The following is a 22,773-nucleotide window of genomic DNA, read 5'->3' as shown; positions in this document are numbered from 1 at the left end:
AAGCCTGGCCAAGATTTTCTTGTAGGATGATGCTTGGCAGCCTCAGTAGTCACCAGCCACCAGTATGAGGGCAGGGCCTGGGGGTAAGTCCCTGGTAGGACAGTTGGGGGGACACAGGGTTGAACCCAACCCAGTCACTGAACCAAGCATCAGGCCCCAGAGGAGGACAGAACAACCCAGATTTCTTGGCTTTGTCTCATGATTGTAATTTTGCATCCTCAGCCTTGTCAACAAATAGCTAATGTTCGCCTTCTTGTTCAGAGACAGCCTTTAACTGATATTAGAATATCTGAGAAGTGATATTGGAAATTTAGATGAGTCCTGTGTGATCAAAGCCCTGGAGGAGACCCCTAGCTCCTACTTGTTTAAAATAGGTACATGTCCCACAGCCAGAAGCCATTCATCGGGAGAGGCAAAGACAAGGGGAGGCACTGTGGGATAATTGCTCCCATGCAGGATGTGGGACAGGAGAGGTAAACAGCCTGGGAATGATAGAGTTTTTTGGCATGCAGCAATAGGAAACACTGGGAAGGTGGATCTTGGGGAGGAGGGTGAATTTGGGGTAGGCAACAGTCCGCGGATTATTAACTGAACCAGAAGTCTTTCAAGGGAGACTTTAGTTCTAATTCTGCCAGGTAATGAGGAATAACCCATTTTATATTTTCTGGGGAGCACTTTAAAAACATTTGTTTTCTTGTGGGAGCGATGGCTCACGTTCCTCACTGCCAGAGTGGGTGGCAAATACATCTGAGCTGCCCAGCCCAACGTGCTGCTCCCACCACGAGTGATGACTCCCTGCTTGGATGCAAAGTTGAATTTAATTCTGTGGGGCAAGCAATAAAAAGCCTAGCGTGGCAGATCTTGCTCAGCCCAGCAGGTCCCTGGGCAGCTGTAAGGTGCTTACTTGCCAGTGTAAAGGTGATGGGGTGAGAATGTGAAGGCAAGCAGAGAGCAGAAATGATTGTTCTTCTAAGTAGGGGAGTAGCTTGAGAGAGGCACAAAAGACACACCAGGGTCTAATTTCTAAGGAAGGAAGAATGCCAGGTTTTGAAAAGCCACTTCTTGCATTAGATTTCCTTCTACCTTTCTCAGTTAATAATCACTGTTACTTTGTGTTGCTTGCATTGGTATTTTTCTTGGTTATTATGTGTCTGCAAAATATTAAGAGCCCTGAAAATTACAATAATAAGGAAAAACAGCCCAGAAAAAAAATGGTGTTTAAAATGCCCCATCTGGAACAAGCATTCTCAGCTTTTCTTTCTCATTTGCTTACCAGTGTCAACAAAGCACAGTTTTGGGGACTGAGGCAGAGCATGGTGCACAGTTTCTGTGCCTCTCTTGCAATGCTCAGATGGGAATTTGCTTTGTGGATCAATGTTTGTCCCCACAGTTTGCTAACACTTTCCCATGTTTGCTAATGCCCGACCCCAACACAAGGCACCGTGTGCTGAGACACGGCTGCTCAGGTATGGCCTCTCTCTCCCTGACTGTGAAGGCAGGCAGGTAGACATTTCCAGCCACTTTCAAATTTGCCTGTGCCCATGCAGTTTCTTATTTCATGGTAAGGAGCAAAACTGCTGGGAAGATGCTGAGATGCTTCTTAGAACACATTAAAAATTAAAACTTGATTTAAGTGGACCTATTTTATGCCACCCTACTTCTTATGCAGTTCTCTATGAATATCTCTACTTAATCAGTAACCCTCAATCTTTCACTAAACACTTCCCAAATTATTCCAGCTTTGTTGATCTGAATCTCTTTGATATTCTTAAAACATGGCAAATAAAATAGTATCTTGTTCTGATTTGAAATATTTGTCATTAGAATTTCTCCTTTATAGGCTACCATTTCTTCCTTAGCTGCCTAGAAACTACCAGAAAACCATTCTTTGCATTTCAGGTGCATTTTCACTTCTTTTCACATGGTCTTAAAAATATCCCCAGTATCAACTTTTCCGATTATATTTAACAACATGAGAAGAAAAAGAAATTTTAAAAAGGTCAAGGTACCTTTACTGTGAACTGCACACACGTCTTCTCATCAGGTTGGTAAGAAATACAAAGCATAACAAATGCCACTAAGGACCCCACACAGACCTGCAAGGAAAGAGTTGTAAAATTTGTCAAAGCTAAAAAAAAAAAAGGACAAAATTTTTTTTTTTCAAGTGAAAACACCTTTCTGTGTTAGCAGGCCTGTAACTCAAGGAGCGGTGTGTAAGTGAAGTCATCTAAGTAGGGGCTGCAGCCATGCATGTAAAAGCTTCACATGTGTGGATGCACTTGTGAGAAGGAAAGAGCTTTAACCTTCACTTTACAGAAACCAAGGCAAAAAAAACTTACTCCGCAGGACTTTTTGAAGCACACCTACAAAGACACATTCCAACAATAGCCTCTAGGATGTGTTTCTAGTTTTTGTCCATGTAACTAACTATCAAAAAGGAGCAGAAGGCTTTTGAAGTTGGGCTTGCAAGACCAAAGACCACCATCCTATGTATCACTGGGTGCTGACAGGGCTTTTATGTCACCAGTGCAGGCTGTAAATTAGTAACCATAGCTGTCACTGGATAAGAAGCAGCACAGTTTACAGCATAGGCTTTCAACCTTTCCTAGAGTGGATACCTTCCCATGGGGCTGCCAGAGCTGGATCAGGGAATGACAGGAGTCCTCACTGTGCCCACAGAGGGACAAGGCATTGCTGGCAGCTGGAGCTGTGCTTGGAGGAATCCGTGCATGTTTGGGTTGCCTTGGAAAAACAGGTGAGTCAATGGCATGCATGCATTTCTAAATGCCATGTCATATACATATTTTTAAAAAGGTCCAGGTGTGATGAGCCTTAGTGGGGACCTTAGCTGGGATCAGCCAACATACTTTCAAAGGTGTTAAGGCTTGTCTTCACATTGGTCTGGGAGCAAGCCTTTGGACCTGTGCTAGGAGCATCTTGATTCTAAATGACAGCTATTAAATTCTCACTGACTACAGCAAGAATCTGTATTTTTTTCCCCCCTTTATTTTACTTCAGGGGTTTTTTAGGCTTCTCATTAATTTGAGGCTTTCTGCTTTCCCAGAGCAGTGGGATTTGCCCTTTCAGGCCAGACCCAGGTGTGAGTAGCCTTTGCTCAGGGGTGGGACTCGTAGTCCCATGGAGATGCCTGCAGGAGTGTGGGGCTCCTTCACAGCCCTGTCCTTGCCTGCTCCCTGCGTGTTCTGGCAGTGCTGTTCACATCCAGATTTCCAGCTCCATAGGGTACTGCTTGACCTGCAGCGAAATATACATAACTCTCCTTTTACAATGGTTAAACACATTTCTTCTACGCTCTGATGCATAAAATACCAAACTTTTATTTATATTTGCATTGCTGGTGTAAGGCACTAAACAGCAGCCCAGTAAAGGACAGGCCTCTCAACACACAGATAGTCATGTCCCTCAAGAACCTGTATGATTAACAACACTTCTTCCCATAAAGTTTTATTTCATGTCATTTCAGTAGGACATGAACAGGAAGTATTGCCTGAGAACATTTCTAAAGAAAGTGTCAGCATTATTTACTCCTTTCTGTGTCATATGTATTTATATTCTGGTCCTATGACTTATGGTCTCCAATTTATTTGTTTTCATCTTTTTACTGTTGACAGCCATAGCTGACAGGATTGTCAGGGGAAAAACAAGATTTCTTGTCAAAGGTCCTTCAGTGCTGGGGGTTTTTTACTCAATAGTGCTTCTATGTGACTCAACCATGGTTTATTTCTCAGGATTAATCACCTATGTCTTTGGTCCCTTACACTGTATATTAATCTTTTAATTCAATTAACACACCCATAAAATTTAAATCTTAAGGAGATCATATTTCTAGTAATATCCAAATTATAAACTCCCCCAGTGGCAGCAGTGGCTGAAGGAAAGAACCTGCAGCGAGAACTAAAAAAAAATGCTTAATGTTACATCACCAAATTCATGTGAAATCAACAGGGCTACTCACATCAAAGCTAAACATGAATATTTTCAGGATCTGGTGCTGAAGGGTTTTGTTCTGAACAATAAATTAAATTTGCTTTGCTTGAGCTACAGTAGTGGGCATTTACACTTGAGTAAACCAAGGGCCAGATTTGCCTCCAGGTTACTCCCATGAGACATCATGGGATTGTGCCTGCTCTCCCACTTCCATTCCTGTTTTCCCACGGAAAGCCAACACAGCTGCATTGATTTCTGAGGGCAGAGTCAGATATCAGTGATGGAATTTTCTCTCTACCATCAAGTGCCTCATACAGCAAAAACCCTGCCAACTTTCAGTGCGGCTGGATCAGACCTTCCTCTTCAGAAAGCTTCCCATACAAAAGACTATAATTTAAAAGGATTTCCATTCCTGCACACACTTTCTAAAGTTCATTTAGGATTTAAATAATATACTCAGGGATACTTGAAGAGGCACATTTGTAGAGAGGCATTTATAAAAGATTACACTAGGTCTAGATTATGGCAAGTCTTGGCCAGGATATTTCAGAATGCTCAAGTATTTCTTTTATAACAATATACCAACTTTTTTTTTTTTTTTTTTAACCTAGATGTGTATTTTTGTAAGTGACAGTAAAAATGTTGCTGCGAATTATGACCCATACATGGTTTACATTTCAGACCTTTAAAGACAAATTCACTCACTGGAGCAAGCCGAAGTGCAGAACATTTATAGAGAAAACAGCTTTATGCTTCTATTTTATACATTATTAATAGATCAGTTCTGAATTATACCTATGAAGGGTAAGAGAATAACTATAAAAATCTTCTGGTAAATATTTGTTAAGGACCCACTAAGTGACTAAGACAGCTGCATTACAGCAGGCAGTTATGGATGCTGTCGATGCTGATGGCTAAATATCTCTAGGTAATCCTGCAGCCTGGTGCTTCAATAGCCATTGCAATATCACAGTGTGAAGCATACATTTCCTATGCCTTATTGACTAAGCACACAAAATGCAATTCAACTTGCTTTACCACTTGCTTGTGATCAATTGATATGCATTCGTTATACAAATAAAATAGATTCTATAAGAGCTGTAGAATAGCAGTTAATTAGATCAGCTCTTGTAACTGTTATATGGCAATCTAGAACTATGCATTTCTACGCTGAGTAAATTTCAACTCAAGTTTATTACAAGATCCTGTTTCAAAAATTTCCAGACAGTCTTACACACCCTTTGCTGAATAGATTATGATGTGAAAGGTTATCCAAGGAAAGAATTTAAATTTAGAAAAGCACTGTCTAGAAAAAGACCGGAATATGATACAGATATATTTAGGAAGGGTACAGATTTAATTTTGGTTAAGGCATACCCTGAGAAATACCCCAGTTCACAATACAGGGGAAACAGCTGTTTACTAGAGCTGGCTGAAAAATGTGAAAAGTTTATGTTCTAGAAAATTTTCAGTACTGTTTCTTTTTAGCAAGAAGCAATAGATGTTCCTTCCATTGGGTGGGAACATCTCAGGGCTGAAAAGTGACTTAAGAATTAGGGTTCTAAAACCTGAATCAAAATAGCAGTAGACACTTTCTGTGTTGCCCCCACCCCAAAAAAGGGCTAGAGTCTGTTGTCATGAGAACTGAATTAATATGGATATCAACAGGAACGGGACCCAATCCCAACTGCATTTGGAAGTGGGTCCCAGTTGATTTGCCTGTTAGGATCCCTGCACCCACAGAGATCTAGCATGCAGTCCTTGGCTCTTCAGGACTTCGGCAAACCAACTCTCCCTGTATGTGCACACTGGCTAGCACAACTGTTTCTCACAGCCTGGAGCCTCAGATGCTGCTGCAAAATAGATGGTTCAACAGTGAGACTGCAATCATATTGCAAAGCACATTCAGCACTTGCAAGGAGCATGCCTTTACATAGCTCAATCATCTTAAAACCAGAACTCAAGCAGTAAAGAAGAAAATTGATCTCAAGCTTTGCCTCACCACCAGCTTTATTTTGGCCAATCTTACTGTGCCAAAGAGCTCCAGCTGCTACAAAAGCATGGTAGGCTCACACACTGCACAACACAGTGCTGGCATCCTCCTGCACCAGCCAACTGTGTCCCTCTGGCTAAACTTATTACGCTTCTTCAAAATGTCACAGGTGAGAAAAACACACTCATCATCTTCACCAGGAATAAACATAGGTGGCGATGCAGAAGGGTTTTTTGACAAAGCCCATAGACATTGCCACCCAGTGAGGACCACGAGGCTCCGGGCAAGGGAGCCACTCTCCCCATTCACACATCCCTGCGGTTCACTCATACCTGGTCCTGCAAGGACTAAGCACAAGGTGTACAAGAGGCACAAGCACACCACATGGTAGTGATGAAGATGGTTATGCAATGTATGTAATTGGAGGAAATATGAACACGTAAGGCACAAATTTTTGTTGTGATTTGTGTTCATTATCTTTGCACACTGACATATTAATGCAGCTTGCTTCATCCTGACAGATTTCAAAACCACAGATTGTTCTAGTCTGTCTGCATCTCTCCCTTGTTTATTTGCGAAACTGTTTTTTCCTTTGTTACTGCTACAGTTTTAGCCCCAGTGTTGCTCTGTTTCTCCAGCAAAGCACTTACTACCCAGAGTGTCTTGGAAACACTGGCACATGAGATTGGTAAAGCAGGAGAGTTAGAAACATCCTTCAAGAAATGAAGGAAGGAGACAAAAACATGGTTCAAAGGAGCATCTTGTGTCTACACCCCATCACAAGACAAATGCTACAGTCACAAAGACATAGAATAACTCATCTGTTCTTTATATGGGGTCTTGAGGCAAGAACCTCCCGCAACAACCTTTAGGGACAGAAAGCAAACATGTTGGAGGAGAGTAACTCTGAAATATAGGCAGTGCAATGCCACACAGCATTGCTGAGAGCCACAGGTAGACTCTTTCTTTTTAATAAGAATGTAAAAAATGCTCAAACTTCAGGGGAAAAACTGCTATTAACAGAATTAGGAAGAAATTTCCATTACAGACAAGTTATTTCATAGTTTCTCACTTCAAGACACTATGGATCTTTCTGGTTTTAGGGACAAAGGTAAAGAAATTTTGTCTTGTAACTATCTCTGAAGTCTCTGGCTTACCCTCAGAGGTGATACTTGGCTTGACGGCTCACCCTCCTTATCAGATATGGCAAGGCTTAGCTCCCCTCCACACATTTGGAGAAGCCATGTTATCCTCAATTTAACAATCCCACTGGACAAAGACTTTGATGCAAGAAATAAAATGTTCTTGTTGGCTTTGCCATTATGAACCAGAATCATGTCTGATGCCAGACATCTGTACAGGCTGTTGCAGTCAGCAACACAAATGTTCATTTGCTTTATGAGGTTTGAGGAAACAGCAATGAAAGCAAGTGCTACAGGCAGCTTTCATTGCTAGCTTTCATCAGCCCTGGGTCAGCCTCTCACAACCACATGTAAAAGAAGCCAGTCTGCCACACAGAGATATTGCACCTTAATGGTTTCTCCTCTTATAGATTTTTTGTTAGATTTAAGGGAAGTGTAGTTGCATATAAATTCTTTCCATAAATAATAGCTGTAATAATAATAATAGTAAATATGTACACTGTGGTTGCAGGCAAATCCCATCATCATCTAGGAAATCATTCTCTTAACAGATATATGATCCCATGATAACTGATCATCCCTCCCCCACCTACAGAATAAAATAATGATGTCTTTACTACAGGTCCCTTCAAACCATGCAATAACACACTGTGACAGACACACCACCTTCTTTTAAATTCTGCAAAGTAATCAAAACTCTGCAAGAACATTCATAATCAAATGAAACCATATTTTTCTGTAATGATCTTTGCTGTCTAGGTCAGTTGCTCAGCAGTGAAAATGGTCATTTGTGCTATGGTTAAATTTAATTCCCTCGGCAAAGTACTGCCAAGGCTACCATCACTTATAAAACTGGGAGCTGCAGTAGCAGTCCATTGCTGCTCTTAAGTCAGAAATATAGTGGTGGGCAATCAAACACATGAAGGAACAACAACAAAAAAGCATTAAAAGGTCCCAGAGCCAGCAGTGATTTGCAACATGAGAAATGTAGCATGCCTAAGAGTGCTACATGAAGATGACTCACGGTTTGAGAAGTGTCCATGACTATGAAGCAATCATGTCTACTGTCATAAGGTTACCTAGGCTGAGGAAACCTGTTTGAACAATCTCTCTCACCAAATCTTACCTAGGCTTTTTGCACAAACATAATCCAGCCAGGAACTTTGATTTCCTCCCTCCTTCCCCCTGAGGCTGTAATTTGGCCAGGGGACTAAACCACAGAGGTGTCCAGGATTAGATCAGCACTTGACCAGGTATCACACAGACTTCTGGTGTGCAGCTATCATCTCAACCATTCTTTCAGAACATTTTCCCATCAAGGTTTTCCACCTGATCAAAATAAAAGTATGGTTTTCGGTTAATCAGGCATCAGTGAGTAGTTACTCTTAGAAAATGATGAGATTTAATGGCAGCAGGCTCTGAAGAATACAGTTCTGGTGCTACATACATATATGGCTATAAATAAGCACTGGAAATCTCACCATAGCATATTTCATGCAGTGTACCTTATTGCCTACCATCCAGAGTTTCACATACTCTGGAGAAGGTTCCATTAAATACCTAAACTTGGAGGCTCTTCTTGAAGCAGTCCTCCCTCAAACCTTTTGATGTTTGTCCATGGCTAATTGAACCTAGCTTGTATAAAAACCAAATGCCTGTATGACTATAATTTCCATTAGCTGCTTTGACAGCACCATGTTTTAAGTATCATCTTCTATTAAAAATAAATATCAGTTTCCCTAATAGCAAGTAAAAAACCCAGCAAGGCAGTTTAGGAGGTAAAGCCTGACTAAAAGCCACCTCCACAATTGCTGCAGGAAAAGGTGTCAAAAGCAACAACAGAAAAAAATAACAAGCAGCCAGAGCTAACAAGGAAGTGTTTCTCTCCCTTCAGGCTTTAAAAGAGAACATATTTCAGGTTTTTTTTTAAATAGTCGATCATCCCCCATATCAATATGGAAGGAGATAGGTTGCCTCTTGCTCTAGCTGGGGATGCTTTCCAATTATTGACCCTTTCAAGGAAGATTAAAAGGTTGCCTCATGTATAAAGCAGTTTTCTGACGCTTGGCAGGGCCACCACTGTTCATCCAGAGCTTCATAGAAAAATGTTATATCCATCAGGTAGGAGAATCCTGAAAGAGAAAGGCAAGGAGGCCAACAAGGGTTTACTTGTACAAGTTTGTTTCATTTGATCATGTGAGAGACCATCTGCAGAAAGTCTCTTAGGTGGAAAGCGCTACAGAGCCTCATCTGGGTGGAAATTGTCAGAGGCAATGTGGCCCTTTAATTGTTTTGTTACACTGAGACAGGGAAACCATCTACTTTATAGGAATAGCTATAGGATAGGTACAGCATATCCCTTCTGTTCCAAAGGGGCACAAGTCTAACCAGCCCCAACTAATCATCAGGACACATTTAACCCCAATTTCTAATTTATATAGCTTTATAGCATGATACCATCCTTTTTTCCCCAGATGCTTGCATGCAGTGCTTCATCTTTTCAGCATCTCACAACAACATTCTCAAAGGTTCTCCTTAACAGTTATACAAATCACCATCATTGTACCCATTTTTAGAATTAAAATCCCAGCCCCTGGCCTCTTCCTGTTGCCATCTTCTTCCATTTCAAAAGTTCAGCTTAATTTTAGGGGCCATTGCTGCTTCCCTGGGAGCTAGGGATGTCAAAGCATCTTTGCCAAGACCTGTACAAGCCAGAGGGTACTGGGTGCAGGAAGCTTGCCACAACGACTTCCTGTCCTTCTATCCACAAAACGACACAAACCTTGACAAGCTAAAGAGGCAAAGGCTGGGTCAGCACTGCCTGTTAACAGGCAGAGCTATTGATTTTGGCACTCTGGTTTACCAGCCCATAAGCACGTGTTGAGTCAGTGTCAGGACCCACTGTCTGAGTCAGGCTTTCATGCAGAAGGTCATCAATTAAAGAAACATCTCAATTACCAACATCTAATAGGGATATACAGCGTTGAGAGATAGTCCTGTCTGTTTGCTACCCATGTTGTACTTAGCATAGGCGCCATTCCCTATTGCTGCCATACAAAGCATTCTCTCTCACCCCTTGTCTCCTGCAAACTGTCCTTCACAACTGGGTTTTCCAGCCATTGTGGAATCTTCATTTGCCTCACCTATCCTTGTCTGTGAGATGCTCAAAGCGAAGAATTTATTTTCTTTGGTGAAGGTTTTGGCTTAAATTTTTTAAAGGTTCTTTTAAAAAAGTATAAAAACTTAAAGAGACATAAACATTTCTGACTCCAGGAAAAATAATTAAATTGCTTTTTCAGTTAGAAGTCTGCCTGCCTTTTGCACCACAAAGCCCTGCATCAGCCCCACTCCACCAGGGCAGAGAGGCCAATGCCTGAATGCTAATGCCAAAAAGCAACAAGTCAGGGTTATCCCTTGGGTAAAGCTCAGGGACCCTCCGGCCTGGGGAAACACCTGGAGAAATGTGTCCCTGAAGGGCCTGAGCAGGGAGAAGCATCAGAGCTCCTGGGCTGGGGGCTCAGCCTGTGGCAGATCTTTTGAGACATTTTTGAAATAAAATAAATGACAGCTGGAGCTATGGTTGCTGCCTTAAGCTGGTTGAGAAACAAATTTTTTTTAAAATGTTTTTTAAAATTGTAATTTTATGTACATCTATACATATATATATGGATTTTAAATATCTTTGACAGAAATAATAAACACCCTGCACAATCGTTTCTGATGAGGATTTCTGTAACTTTCTTAACTGCCTGAGTCTGCAAAATGGGGCTGAAAGAGAGCTTGCCTGCAAGAACTCTGATACTCTCTCCTTTTGATCACAGTGGAAATAATCTAAGAGCAGACTTTTCAAGGAGAAAGACATCTTTTCTTCTTCTGGGTGTCAAAAGGCCACAAGATAATGAAAAAGAATGAAAAGGATACCATTAATATCTACTGCTTCTGCAAGACTTTTCATCCAAGGATCTGAAAGCAAGGGGTGATGGATAGCCATTATTAACCCCACTTTACAGGGGAAATAACAAAATCTTAGCAAGGTTAAATAACTTGCTCAAAGCTAAGCAGCCAATTGATGGCAAGACAAACCGGAAAAAAAAAAAAAAAAAAAAAAAAGCATCCCGCACTCCTGGTTGGATCTGTGAAGAGTTTGTCCAAGCTCTGTTAAAACAGCCAAAAGGAAGAGACCGACAGGGTGGTCCAGCCTGCAGTTTCAGCTGCTCAGGACAGGTCTCACAGAGGAGCTGAGCAACTGCTTCTGACCTGGACTGTAGATGTCTATAGGTAGGTGAAACAAATGCCACCCTCACTGGTTTTAAGTGCATTTATTTGCCTGTTGTGAGCAATGCAGCAGGGGTATTTTACAGGGAATAGGTTGCTGAAGCTGAAGCAGAAATGGTAAATCACATAGGCTCCATGGTTTCTGTCCATAAACCTTTCCTTTGGTTTCTGACTAATGCCCATGGATTTAATCTGAAATGCATTTCAAACTACCAGATTTTATCTGTGTTTCACGGTGAAACCCTTCTGATGCAATGTAAGCTGTACTGTTTCCTTCTACAGGAGCTACAGGAGGGAAGGGCCAGTGCCAGGCACCCCTCAGGGGGGACCCCTTCAGTGTCAGGGGGCTCCTCTGCTCCCTGTCAGTGGATCGCTGCCCATATTTATTCCACAGGATGGTGAACTTAATCCCTGGTCTGTGCTATCCTCACATACCTAGGTGGTCAGGTTTTGAACTGGTTTAATTCAGACTGCCTTGTATGGTTTTTCTTGGTAGCATTTTACTCTAGCTGCTTCTCTAAATAAGTTCCTTTTCATTCATGGTAATGCACTAAAGCACTTGATTTTCAGCAAGAAACCACTAATAAAGAAGAAAAAAAAATATCTTTCAATCAGTCAAGGTCTATTTAACACATTAGCAATTTTCCTTCATTTTTCTGTCATCCTGCATTAACAACTGTGGGGTCAAATCCAGCCCTGGTGTAATTCCAGAGGAGTAACACTAGGAATGAGCTTTGCCCATTATCTCTAATGTTGCTAAAAAAGTCTCGATAATAGATTTTTTTAAGTTCTTGATTCTGAATACTAATCAAGTCCTTTAGAAAGAGCACTTGAGTGGGATGCTACTAAAACAAATATGCTCTGGTATTTTACACCACATCTTTCTGTTCTGTTGCTCATTTCTGTATGAATAAATGACTTCTGGGAAGTCATCTTCTGTCATGAGGTTTGTTCTTGAGCAGCATGTGGGTCATCCATCCCCTACCTATATGCCCTCATGCAGCCTCCCACAGTAACCTGAGAGCCAGCCCATAGGAGGTCCAGCCACACGTATGTTGCCCTAGCCAAGGGTCCTCCTTCAAGGACCAGTTTCCCACAGCTCTCTGGAGGCCAGTCCTCAGCACACTCCCTGCCACAGCTCACCAGCAGCACCCTGTGACCTGCACACCCAGAAACTCCAGCTCAGCAGCTCCTGGCCATCTCTGTCTGATGTCCTAGTGGGCACCAAGTGCCTCCATGGAGACATCACAGCACATGAACTAAGTAAATGCAGCATCATATTGTACCTCCTGCATTTTGCCTCTCAGACATATGCTTTGCATTACTCCCATGGTGCATCAGCCATGGCTAGTGTTCTACAGGTGTTCTCTTGCTGGGAGGCTCTGGGGCTGCACCACCACTTCAACGTCTCCTTTCTAGCACTGGTTTCCCTTTTGCCACCCTCTCTGCTGGCATCAGACTCCTCTTTCCCTTCTGCTTTTTAGCTGAGGGTGCAGGAAAGGAGTATCATTCCCCAGGAGCCTGCCTGGCCACAGGCCCCAAGCACACAGTCCTTGCCATCACCCTAAGAGCAAGCAGGGGGGCACCAAAAGCCATTTTGAGCCAGGGAGGAATCAAGCCGCACTTGAATATGCCAGTGGCTCAACATCGCACCACAATCCCCAAGGTAAGTCTCACCATCTGACTCAAACCGTAGGCACACTAACACCTTTCCACAGGTCTCTACTTGCAGCCCACAGGGTGCATTGGTCTTCCCGACAGCCGGGGCACCCTATAGTGTGAAGCAAATAAAGCCCTGACCCCCACAGTCAGCACAGCCCCAGGAGATCTGTTCACCCAGTGGTTATCCTGGCTTGCTGGTGAGTGCAAAATGTGACCACCACGCTAAGAGTTGTTTTGCTTTGAGTTGGAGATTAGCTCAAGAAAGCACACAATGAGTTTTGCCTGTTTTCTAGAGGGGAACTCTGAAAGTGACTGAGCTTTGCCTCATGTGGGCATCTAAATGTCACTACTGCTGGTAGCTGCTGCTAAAAATGAGAGGGGCTAGACCTTGGTCTTCAAAAAGTAGTGAATTTGGTGGGGTTTCAGACCTCCCCAAAGGAGATGAGGCATATGTCTTGGATGCTGTTTGGATGCTGATGACATTCACTTGGGCTTTTCTCACATCCCTGGCAATACACTAGTTCAGTCCAGCTCACTCTTTCTCCAGTCTTTGTGTGTCAACTTTTTCTAGTGAAAAAGCTATTTCAAACCTGGGATGCTACAAGTGCTGCCTGGAGAAGAAATAATCTGACCTCCAGAATCCCCAAATAAACAGGAGGACTGAAAATGTGACATGCTGCTATTTTATAATCTGTACTCTCCCCTGGCTTGTAACAGCAAAAATCTCAGGAGGAAGTTCTCCTCCTGAGCAAGGGCAGGCTCTCGCTCTGTGAAACATTACTAAACTCTTAGATATCTCTTCAGTCAGAAGAGAAACAAAAAGGGTGAGGTGAGGTCCTGCTCTTTCCACTCTTTGGAGGGTCACCCAGCATGGTTAATATAGCAAACCCCAAACAGTTTAGGTGTTCAGACAATCCTCTGACTGGCAAGGAATTACATTTATGGGAGATGTTCTCATAGCCGTTTAGAGAAATCTTTTCTTTAAATACCTAAACACAAATTTATTTGCTGGGAGTTCTTAGTCTAACACCTCCCAAAACTGTGCTAACACGTCAGTATATATTTTCCTGAAGTCTGCTGCCTAGGGAAAAAAACCTGCATACTCAATTGCATTCATGGCAGGTCCCAGGTTCATAATCACTGACCTTGTTTCTCCACAGGCAAACACGTCCCCAATCAGAACCACACTGTGCACAGCACCAAGACCCTAACACCTTGTGTTATCTCTGCAGAGGCAGCCTTCCCCACCATCGATACCTCCTATTTACACCTGGGAGGACCATGCATGCCCTTTACCCTGTCACCACCAGCCTGCACGGTGAGGCTAGCATGTCACTTGAAACTATGCATGACTTGGCAGGAGCCACCAGCAGGCCCTGGGATGGGCTCCCTTTCCCTGACACGTTACCCATCCACCAGCACTGTCCCCCTCCCCTCGGCCACATGCAGTCTCTCCCTCCAGTGGGGGAAAAGTCAGGGAACGGTGGGCAGGAAAGGGGTTAAATCACAGCTGTTCCTCAACACAGCACAGCAAGGAAGCTCAAAAGACAGCAATTTTTTCTCCTCTCCATATCATCAATGCACCCGGCTAAAAGTTTCAAGTTACACAGTTAGGCTCTCACTTTTAAAACCTGATTGTTATGGTTTGGTGGGGAAAGAGGGAAGGCAGCATAAGTAATATTTTTTTTCAGCATCACCAGGCAGGAGTTCACTGCAAAGCACAAGCTAATACATACATCTAGTGAACAGCAACCCTGTATTTTATTTAAGGTCTGTTGGATATTTCAGGGAAGAATACGGAAGATTGTGTTATTCTGCAGGAGCAGTTTCCTTGGGAAAGTATACCCAGACATTTAATACCAGGAATATTTATAGCTAGCATAACTCAAATGGTGTTGTGCATGCAGTTGGTTAGTCTAAAGTGGAGCGTCATGCAGCTTGCATTAATGTTGGCAAAGGCACTTTATGGAGAAACAGACTTTATGCTTACAATTATCCCAGACCAATATGGAGTGTCTCTGACTAGCAGAGAAGAACTGATGCCTGCCATAAGGAAGCCCAGCACTGTTACAGAGATGCCTAATGTCAGCTGCAACAAAGCAAACAGCAGTGGGAAACGGCAGCCACAAGTGTGGGATTCCTCCTCCTGGCCAGTTTTGGGATCCCCCTTGGTTTTCTTCTGCTTCTTCTTCATTGCGGACTCCATGTTGCTCGAGTCAGTGCTTTTCTTCTCTTTGGGTGTCTTCCCTGTCTGGGTCTGGTTATTCAGGGGCGTGCTGTGCTGGCATTTCTTCTCCTTCTCCTTTCCCATCCTGATGAACTTTAGGTTTCCATGTGCGTGTGTGTGTGTGCACCCTGGTGGGGGTGTGGGGTTTTTTGCCCCCGAAGCTTCTCTTTGTGCTGGCTGAGTTGTTCCTGGTATTTGAATCAAGGAGGCTGAACAAATATGGAAAACATTTGGAGCAGATTGTCAGAGCTTCGAAATGCCACATATAGCTCAGAGAAGAGGGGGATTCAAGGGGGGTAGTGAACTGCCAACGTGCAGGCACCAGCTCTGCAAAGGGAACTGGCTGCGCACACACATATGAGCATGCGTGCCACTAGGGCTACATAGGTGTGAGAACATAGGTGTGAGAACACATGTGTATTCATGTTTGTGGAGGAGCTGGACAGGTAAATAGCATGCAGAAAGTTTGCATCATCAACTGATGAATAGGAGGGAAATCTGTCTCACCAGGGAGCCCGGAGCAACCAAGTGCCTGTGCCTATGTGCACAGTGAGCGGGCAGGTAGGAGCTCATCACGCCTTGGCTCTCCTGGGGATTACTGGCATGCAAAATGTACCTTGAACCCACGCAGCACTATGCACACAACAGGCATGTTTCATATACCAGCTGAATCAGATTAAATAGGTATATTTCAGTGGGAGGAAGTTGAATATGTCCATGGAAAGTATGAAATTAACACAAATAAAAATTAAAGTTAATATCCTGGGGAGCCAAAAGGAATCCTGTCTCTTCCCAAAAGTTGCAAAAGCACAGCTAGGCATATTTTATGATGAGGCAAACAGGGACCAGTGATGAGGACTTGGTGCTTCTGCACCGGTACTGGTAGTGCATGGAACTGAACATGCGCTGAGTGAGTTTCCAAGGGTGCAAGTTGTCCATACTAGGATGCGTGTTTATGTTACTGTCCTGGTTTGAGCCCAGAGGGCAACTGAGCACCGCAGCTGCACACTCACTACTTCCCCCTCAGGAATGGGAAGGAGAAAATAAAGCAAAAGACTGGAATGGAGATAAGGACAGATTCACACATTATGGTCACAGGCAAAAGACAAAGAACATCAATTTAGTTCAGACACAGCAACACTTAGCAGAGTAGGACAATAAGAAGCATTACCACATCTTAAAAACACCTCTCTCCACCCTTCCCTTCTTCCTGAGCTCAGCTTTGCTCCCATTCTCTACCCCCGTCCCCCCATGGGGGGAGGCTATCAGTCTTGCTGCTCCTTGCTCCTCAGGGGGAGGACTCCTCACACTCTTCACCTTCTCCAGCATGGAGTTCCTCTCACAGAGACAGTCTTCCATGATCTTCCTACAGGCTGCAGCTCTTTCTAAGATGCTCCAGCATGGGCCATGCCAACGTGTTGCAGTCATCACAGAGCTGAAATACAATAACAGGGGCTTCTTCTCACAGAGTCCCAGCCTTCTTCAGGTGCAGCCACCTGCTCCGGTGTGGGGTCCTCCACAGGCTGCAGGTCAGCATCTGCTCCACTGGTGACCTCCATGGGCTGCAGAAGTGGTCTCAGCTCTGGTGCCCCTCCCCCTTCCTCCTCCTTTCTTCCACTGAGCTCAGTGTTTGCATCAGTATCCTCCTTGCAATGCTTCCTCACAACTCCAAATCCTCCTCACAGGTTCCCCTTCTTAAATACATTATCGCAGACTCATGGCCACTGTCACTACTTGGCTCAGCCTTAGCCGGAGGCGGGTCTGACTTGGAGCCAGGGGAGCTTCGAGAAGCTTCTCACAGGGGCCATCGTCTGTAGCCCTCTGTTCTCCCCCACCCCCCCCACCCCCCCAACCCCGGCTACCAAAACCCTGCCACACACACAAACCCAGCACAGTTACCTAAGAGAGAGAGGTCTTATTTTAGACATGCGACCACTGCACTTTGTCCATATGTTACCTCATGGTGATGCTTGGGGACAGCACACCACAGAAGTGTTGTTTTTTTCCTGGAATACTCTAAAATTTTTCTGCAGCTGAATCCAGTCCTGGCAGAGTCTCTTGGACACTGGTGGCGCTCTCCAGGGGTTCACTCACGGAGAGGCCAGCAGGATTGCTGTCTGCAGAGCTAGACAGAGAATATGTGGCCTGTGCATAGGAGAGAGCAAGAAGAGGTGAGTGGTGAGCAGTCCAGCGCTGGAGGCAATGCCGGCAGCCATGCGTTCAGCTGGGCCGAAGTGCATGTGTCCTCACAAGGGAAGACTGCAGGAAGCAGGAGGCTGCCACCATGCCTGTGCTTAGCTCACGCCAGAGGAATTACTCAAAAGCTTAGGGGTAAGCAGATGCTTAAATGCTTTGCTGGTCTGGGGCCCAAGTGCGTACAACCTGATGCATTGCCCTCCTATGAGCCTGGAGCTGCATCAGGGCCACTGAAATCCTTCCTCTGTGCGTGCAGCTCCATGTCCCCACTGTCACAGGGTCACCATGAGGGCACATGGGCTTGTGCTGCTGCCCCACCAACATCAGTGGGAACAGCATAAATGGGTCAGCCAGTCCTGTCCCTACCATTTGGCTATGTATTTTTTGATTTTCCTTCCCATAGAGGAGTCAGTTCCAGCAAATGACAGGAGCAAAGCATTGGGAGGAGCAGGGCAGGCAGGAAGAAGGCATCAGATGTTGGAGAAATCACCAGCAAAGATGCTTTTGAATGCTGCAGAGTAGTTTAGGGGGGAATAACCAAAATGTTGAAGTACTTGGGAAAGGATCTTACACATGCTGAGAATAGCAGCAGGGAAATCTTTCCTTTGACTATTTAAAATGCCTTCTGAGAAACTACTCTATTTCCAGCTCTTTATGGCACTTAACAGCAAAGAACTACGTCTTCTGTACTAATAAATTATGATGCCACTTTGTTTTATGGATTAAGAAATATCCTCTTCAGTTATTTATATTACTGAATGTATGAAAGAAAACTAGAAACTAAGTGATTTCAGACTCCTGCACACATAACTCTCATGCTACATCCATAGAGCAAGATTAAGATATATTGTTCAAAAAAGTAACTAGAGGTGAAAAACCTGAAAAAACTCTCTTCCCTTGTCACATTGCTTACTGTACTGTGTTTTCATAGCTTCTCACTAAGATGTTTTATCCCCATTATCCACTTTTTTAAACATAATAACTTGCACTCACTGGTGTACCTTGTTGCTCAATCTCAAAGCCACACACAATTATATTTAACCACAGCTTTGAGAGAGGTGGTGAGTGTTTAAGGATTATCAGCAAGGTCAGATAGGGAATCACTGGCAAAGCTGAGAACACACGGTTTACTGATGTCCAGTTGAATATCTACCCTAATAATAAGTATCAGAGTTAAATGAAGTTAAATTTCCTTTCCTTTCTGCCCATCCATTTCCCTAGTTCTATGCCGCAGATCTTTACTGTGGTTTTTCCCTCAGGAAAATCCCTGGGTTTAGCAACTGAATTTGTGCTGGCAGCTAGATTTATGGTTGTTGTCTTCTAAAGAGGGCCAAAATCCAACTGCTTTATTTTGCCGACAGTCACATTGGTTTCAGGGTGTGTAATTGCCTGAGGAGGATGAACAGGATTTAACCTAAAGTCAATAAATGAACAAGCATTTACCTTACAGCCAATAACAGCTCTTGCTTATCTCCTGGCCCAAGAATCTCTCTTAAAACAGGTGCCTAAATAGCTTTCTGCACAGCAAGTATTTCAAGAATGAGGCCACGCTCCATGGGCAGCAGGCTGAGTATCTCCTACAGGGTAGAGGTGGGAAATCCACTTGGGCCCCTGCCTCCTGCATACCCTTTGAAAATCCCAGTTGTATGGCTGGTGTCCAGAGTCCTTAAGGCAGGTGAAGTCTAGGCCTGTTCAGGGGACATCTTCTGTACAGTGATCAAAAGGTTTGGGTATGAAAATATGAAATGTGGTCAACATAGACCAAAGTTTGTCTTCTCACAACTGTTGAGTCCGGAGTAGCTGCATGACTTGGAGCACTTGTATTTTCCAAGGAAACCAAAGACATCAGTTGCCATCTGCCCTGGTCACACTGGGACAGGGAGCCTCTCCTGGGCTGGGTACAATGTGCCTACACATCCCCATGGTGAAGGGCAGCAGGACCTGGTCCAGCAGGAGCAGCTTTCAGCCACCTTCTGCATTGCTGCTCCTGCTGTTTGCATGGTTATTTGAGTAATATAGCAATTGGATGAGAGCTCACCTGCTTTTACTGGGACAACTTCGGGACTTTGATGGATGCTAGCCATTGACAGACCAGGACATTGATTCAGGATATCAATGGATGCTAGCTAATACAGTCACTTGTCATTTAAAAAAAAACCCAACATATTGCATACTTAAAATCATACATGCCATCTCTAATCTCTGCAGCAATACACAGTTATATAGAGAAAAAAGTTTTACACATTGAAAAAATTAGGAACAGGGATATTGTTGTTTTGAAACGATTAAACAGTGTGTACAAGAGGGAAAAGGTTCTTCTACTGTGGCTAGCTTTCCCTGCAAAGTCAAACATACATATGTTTACATGCTGGGAAGTTTAATGGAAATGTAGAAAAGCAGCAGATGAAGGACTGATCTTTCATAATTATTATCTGAACAAGATTGCAGTTGCTGATTCCACTCAGCAATAACAATCAAGTGTAAAACAGCTGTGAAAGAATTCACAGCACTGGCAAGCAATGAGAAATTAAAAAAAAAAAACAAACCCACTTTTTAGAAATTGAAAAGATTAAACAAAGACACTACATTTTCTTGAGTAATAGATCTTCTGGATGTCACTTGAATTTTCTTGGCAACACGAGAATAATCATTACCCTTTTAATCCCAAAGGCCCTGATTAAGTATGTTCTTAAATTAAGCACATGCTTGAGTACCCCTTCTGCATGAGGGTGTTTTTTGATTCGAGCCCAGCTACCATCTCTCGTGTGGCATGCAGTTGTAATTTAGTGTCCTTTACACAAAATGAGTCATGCTGCAGTTTTTCCATAGCCAGATACTGTCCTCTGTAAAACATTGCCTGCTCTTGTTCCTCCCTTTGCCAAAAGGCAGTGCAAACTGGGTGATGATGACAAGTCAAACAGCACACACAACGTCAGACATAGAAATGGCAAGATCTGGGCTGCAGCTTTCCAGTGACACAGTCTTTCCTATTTCTTCTCCTACCCACGAGGACACACAGGATTGCATGGGACACCAGATATGTTGGATTTTTCTCCGCTGCAATTTTCACACTGGAAATAAAGTGGGTTTGGCGTGGTTGAACCCACACAGACACACACTCCCACATAATCACATTTATACAGGTATCTCTTCAAAGAATCAGCAGTCCAGCCAAGCACCAATCACAGGGTTGCAGCACACAAATCCAGAGCAGCAGAATTAGCAAGGAACAAAGGCTTGGACAGGGCTCCCTGCATTGCCCCAAGGACTGGGGGGAGTTTGTCTTTCTTTGCCCCAAGAGCAGCTCCACAAAAGGCTGCTGACCCAGGGACCCCCTCAGAGATGCCATCCCCAGTGTGACAGCTGTGGCCAGGGGGGAGCCAAATGTGCTGCAGCTGGCCAAAGGCTTACCCACCCACCAAGTCAGTCTGGGCTATGGAGAGGCCGAGATCCTGCCTCATCCTCACTCCTTTTTCCTCTGCTCCTCTCACCCCATGGCAAGCCATGGACCACAGAGCTGGATTGAGTAATGCTGATGCACCATCGAGTAGCCAAGGTTCAGCACACCAGTGATCTGCTAAATAACGGAGGGTTTCCCATTAAAATAAATGATGAAAGACTGAAAGCAGAGGTTTGAAGTCAGCCGCTGTGATTTCTGAAGACTACATCTTTGCTTTTGCTAAAGCTCCCTCAGGTGCCCTGTGCCTAGAGCTCCTCACCTCCAGCTGTGGTTCCCTGAATACAGGCGGTGTCCCAGGCATCTACAGGGGTCTCCTATAGAAAACTTACCAGTAGCTAAGCTGTCCGTAATGATCTGACTGTTTCTGTCTTGGCTTCTGCTCTTATGGCAGGTTCTTTGGGGTGAAAGTCATATTTTATTGCATTTGTGCATGAGACCTGGAGAGGGTCCTTAGGTGCTACAACCAACAGTCCCTCAAAATTGGGATGGAGCAGTAAGAGGTGAGAAGCTGTGATACTACAAGAAAGTAAAGCTAACTCCTGTGGCTTGGTGTACACGCTGCCATGCTCTGGCAAATATTTCATACCAGCCCAGAGTCCTCTGCATCTCACTGAAGAGAGTTAAGGAATTTGAAAATGAGGGATGACTAGTTTACAAACACTCTGTGTCCTTTCCAAAGCTGGTCCTTGTCCTTCAAAGTATATTTGAAGAGTATATCGTCCATTAAAATACATTGTTAATGAGGTACTAAGGCCATTAGACCTTCTCACTAGGTGTTAATTATTACTTGGTTAAACAGAGGCTAATCCTCTTACTCTTGTTGAGGATAATGAATAATGATTAGGTCTGTTCCCTGTATGTGCACACACACATGCATGTGCCCACGCCCGTGCAGGGCTCAAGCTGCCACCTTAGACAATACACAGAAGTGCCATGAAACCTGCCTGTGGCTTTACACTGGGACACAGGCACCGTGGGCAGTAGAGGGAAGAGCAAGGGCTCTGGCTCCTGCTCTTGCTTGTCATTAGCAAGAAGGATAAAATGAAGGAGCTTGACCCTGCAAGAGGAACAAAGCCTCTGCAGCAGCAGCGCTGCAGCCACATCCATCACTCACACCCTTATATGAATCAGTCCAGTTAATAATTATTTTACTGCTCCCATAACAAAATTGTTTAATTTAAAGGCACAGGTCTCTATTTCCAAGTGAAGGTAATGCTCAGGGGTCCCAACGGCATGTGCTACCTGCCACAGGGTAGTACCCAGGTAGTGCCTGTGCCCATGTCCCTGGCCCAGTAGGCAGTGAGGCTGAAATAGCCCCAAACTCTCCCTCTAGGAAAAAACCCACCAGCCCCTTTGGGTTTTTTCTCCTGAGGCAAGGAACTATGCCGTGCCAATACAGTGGCAGCCCTGCTGGGGGCACAGCCAACACAGCTGGCAACAGCATTGCCCTCATGATCTGCTGGTCAACATTTTACCTTGGAGAAGGTGCAGTTTCCTCTCCCTGGTCCCAGCAGGCAGTCCCTCACTGGTACTTGCAAGCCATGGAGAGTAAGCAAGCAGAGGGAAAGCCCAGCTAAGAGTTTTGGGTGTAGGACTCTCAATGTCTCTGTACAGGGTGAGGATTGGATGAGGAAGAAAAGCAAGGTGTGGCTCTTACTGTTCAGCTCTCTGTTTCTTTCACACACCCTTCTCAAACACAGAGCTAGGATCCCACAGAAAGTGGCAGGATGGACTGAAGAAATCCTGCCAAGTGGAAAGATGATATTTAAAATCTGTCTAAACTCTGGCTTCATTCAGCTCTGACTCCCAAGCTCTGACTACACGGGTGGGACTCATAGCCAAGATGGAGGGATCAGTCAGCACAGGAGCT

General features: G+C 44.1%; 1 protein-coding gene across 2 annotated transcripts in view; it reads right to left on the bottom strand.

Annotated features, from left to right (window-relative positions):
* The window catches only part of SSPN (sarcospan), a 46,281-nt gene extending 30,852 nt beyond the window's left edge, over nt 1-15,429 (bottom strand). For both annotated transcript variants that reach the window (XM_074902354.1, XM_074902353.1), the window contains exons 1-2: nt 15,011-15,429; nt 2,010-2,096 (exon numbers count right to left, since the gene is read on the bottom strand). In XM_074902354.1, the coding sequence (XP_074758455.1) occupies nt 2,010-2,096; nt 15,011-15,331 (408 nt within the window). In that variant the 5' untranslated portion in view covers nt 15,332-15,429. The remainder of the gene's footprint in view (nt 1-2,009; nt 2,097-15,010) is intronic.
* Between the last annotated feature and the right edge of the window lie 7,344 nt (nt 15,430-22,773).

The sequence above is a fragment of the Athene noctua genome, chromosome 3, assembly GCF_965140245.1.
Source record: "Athene noctua chromosome 3, bAthNoc1.hap1.1, whole genome shotgun sequence".
In the NCBI taxonomy this organism is placed as follows: domain Eukaryota; kingdom Metazoa; phylum Chordata; class Aves; order Strigiformes; family Strigidae; genus Athene; species Athene noctua.
Note: the sequence above shows the minus strand (reverse complement) of the source record. Positions and strands in the feature narration are given on the sequence as shown.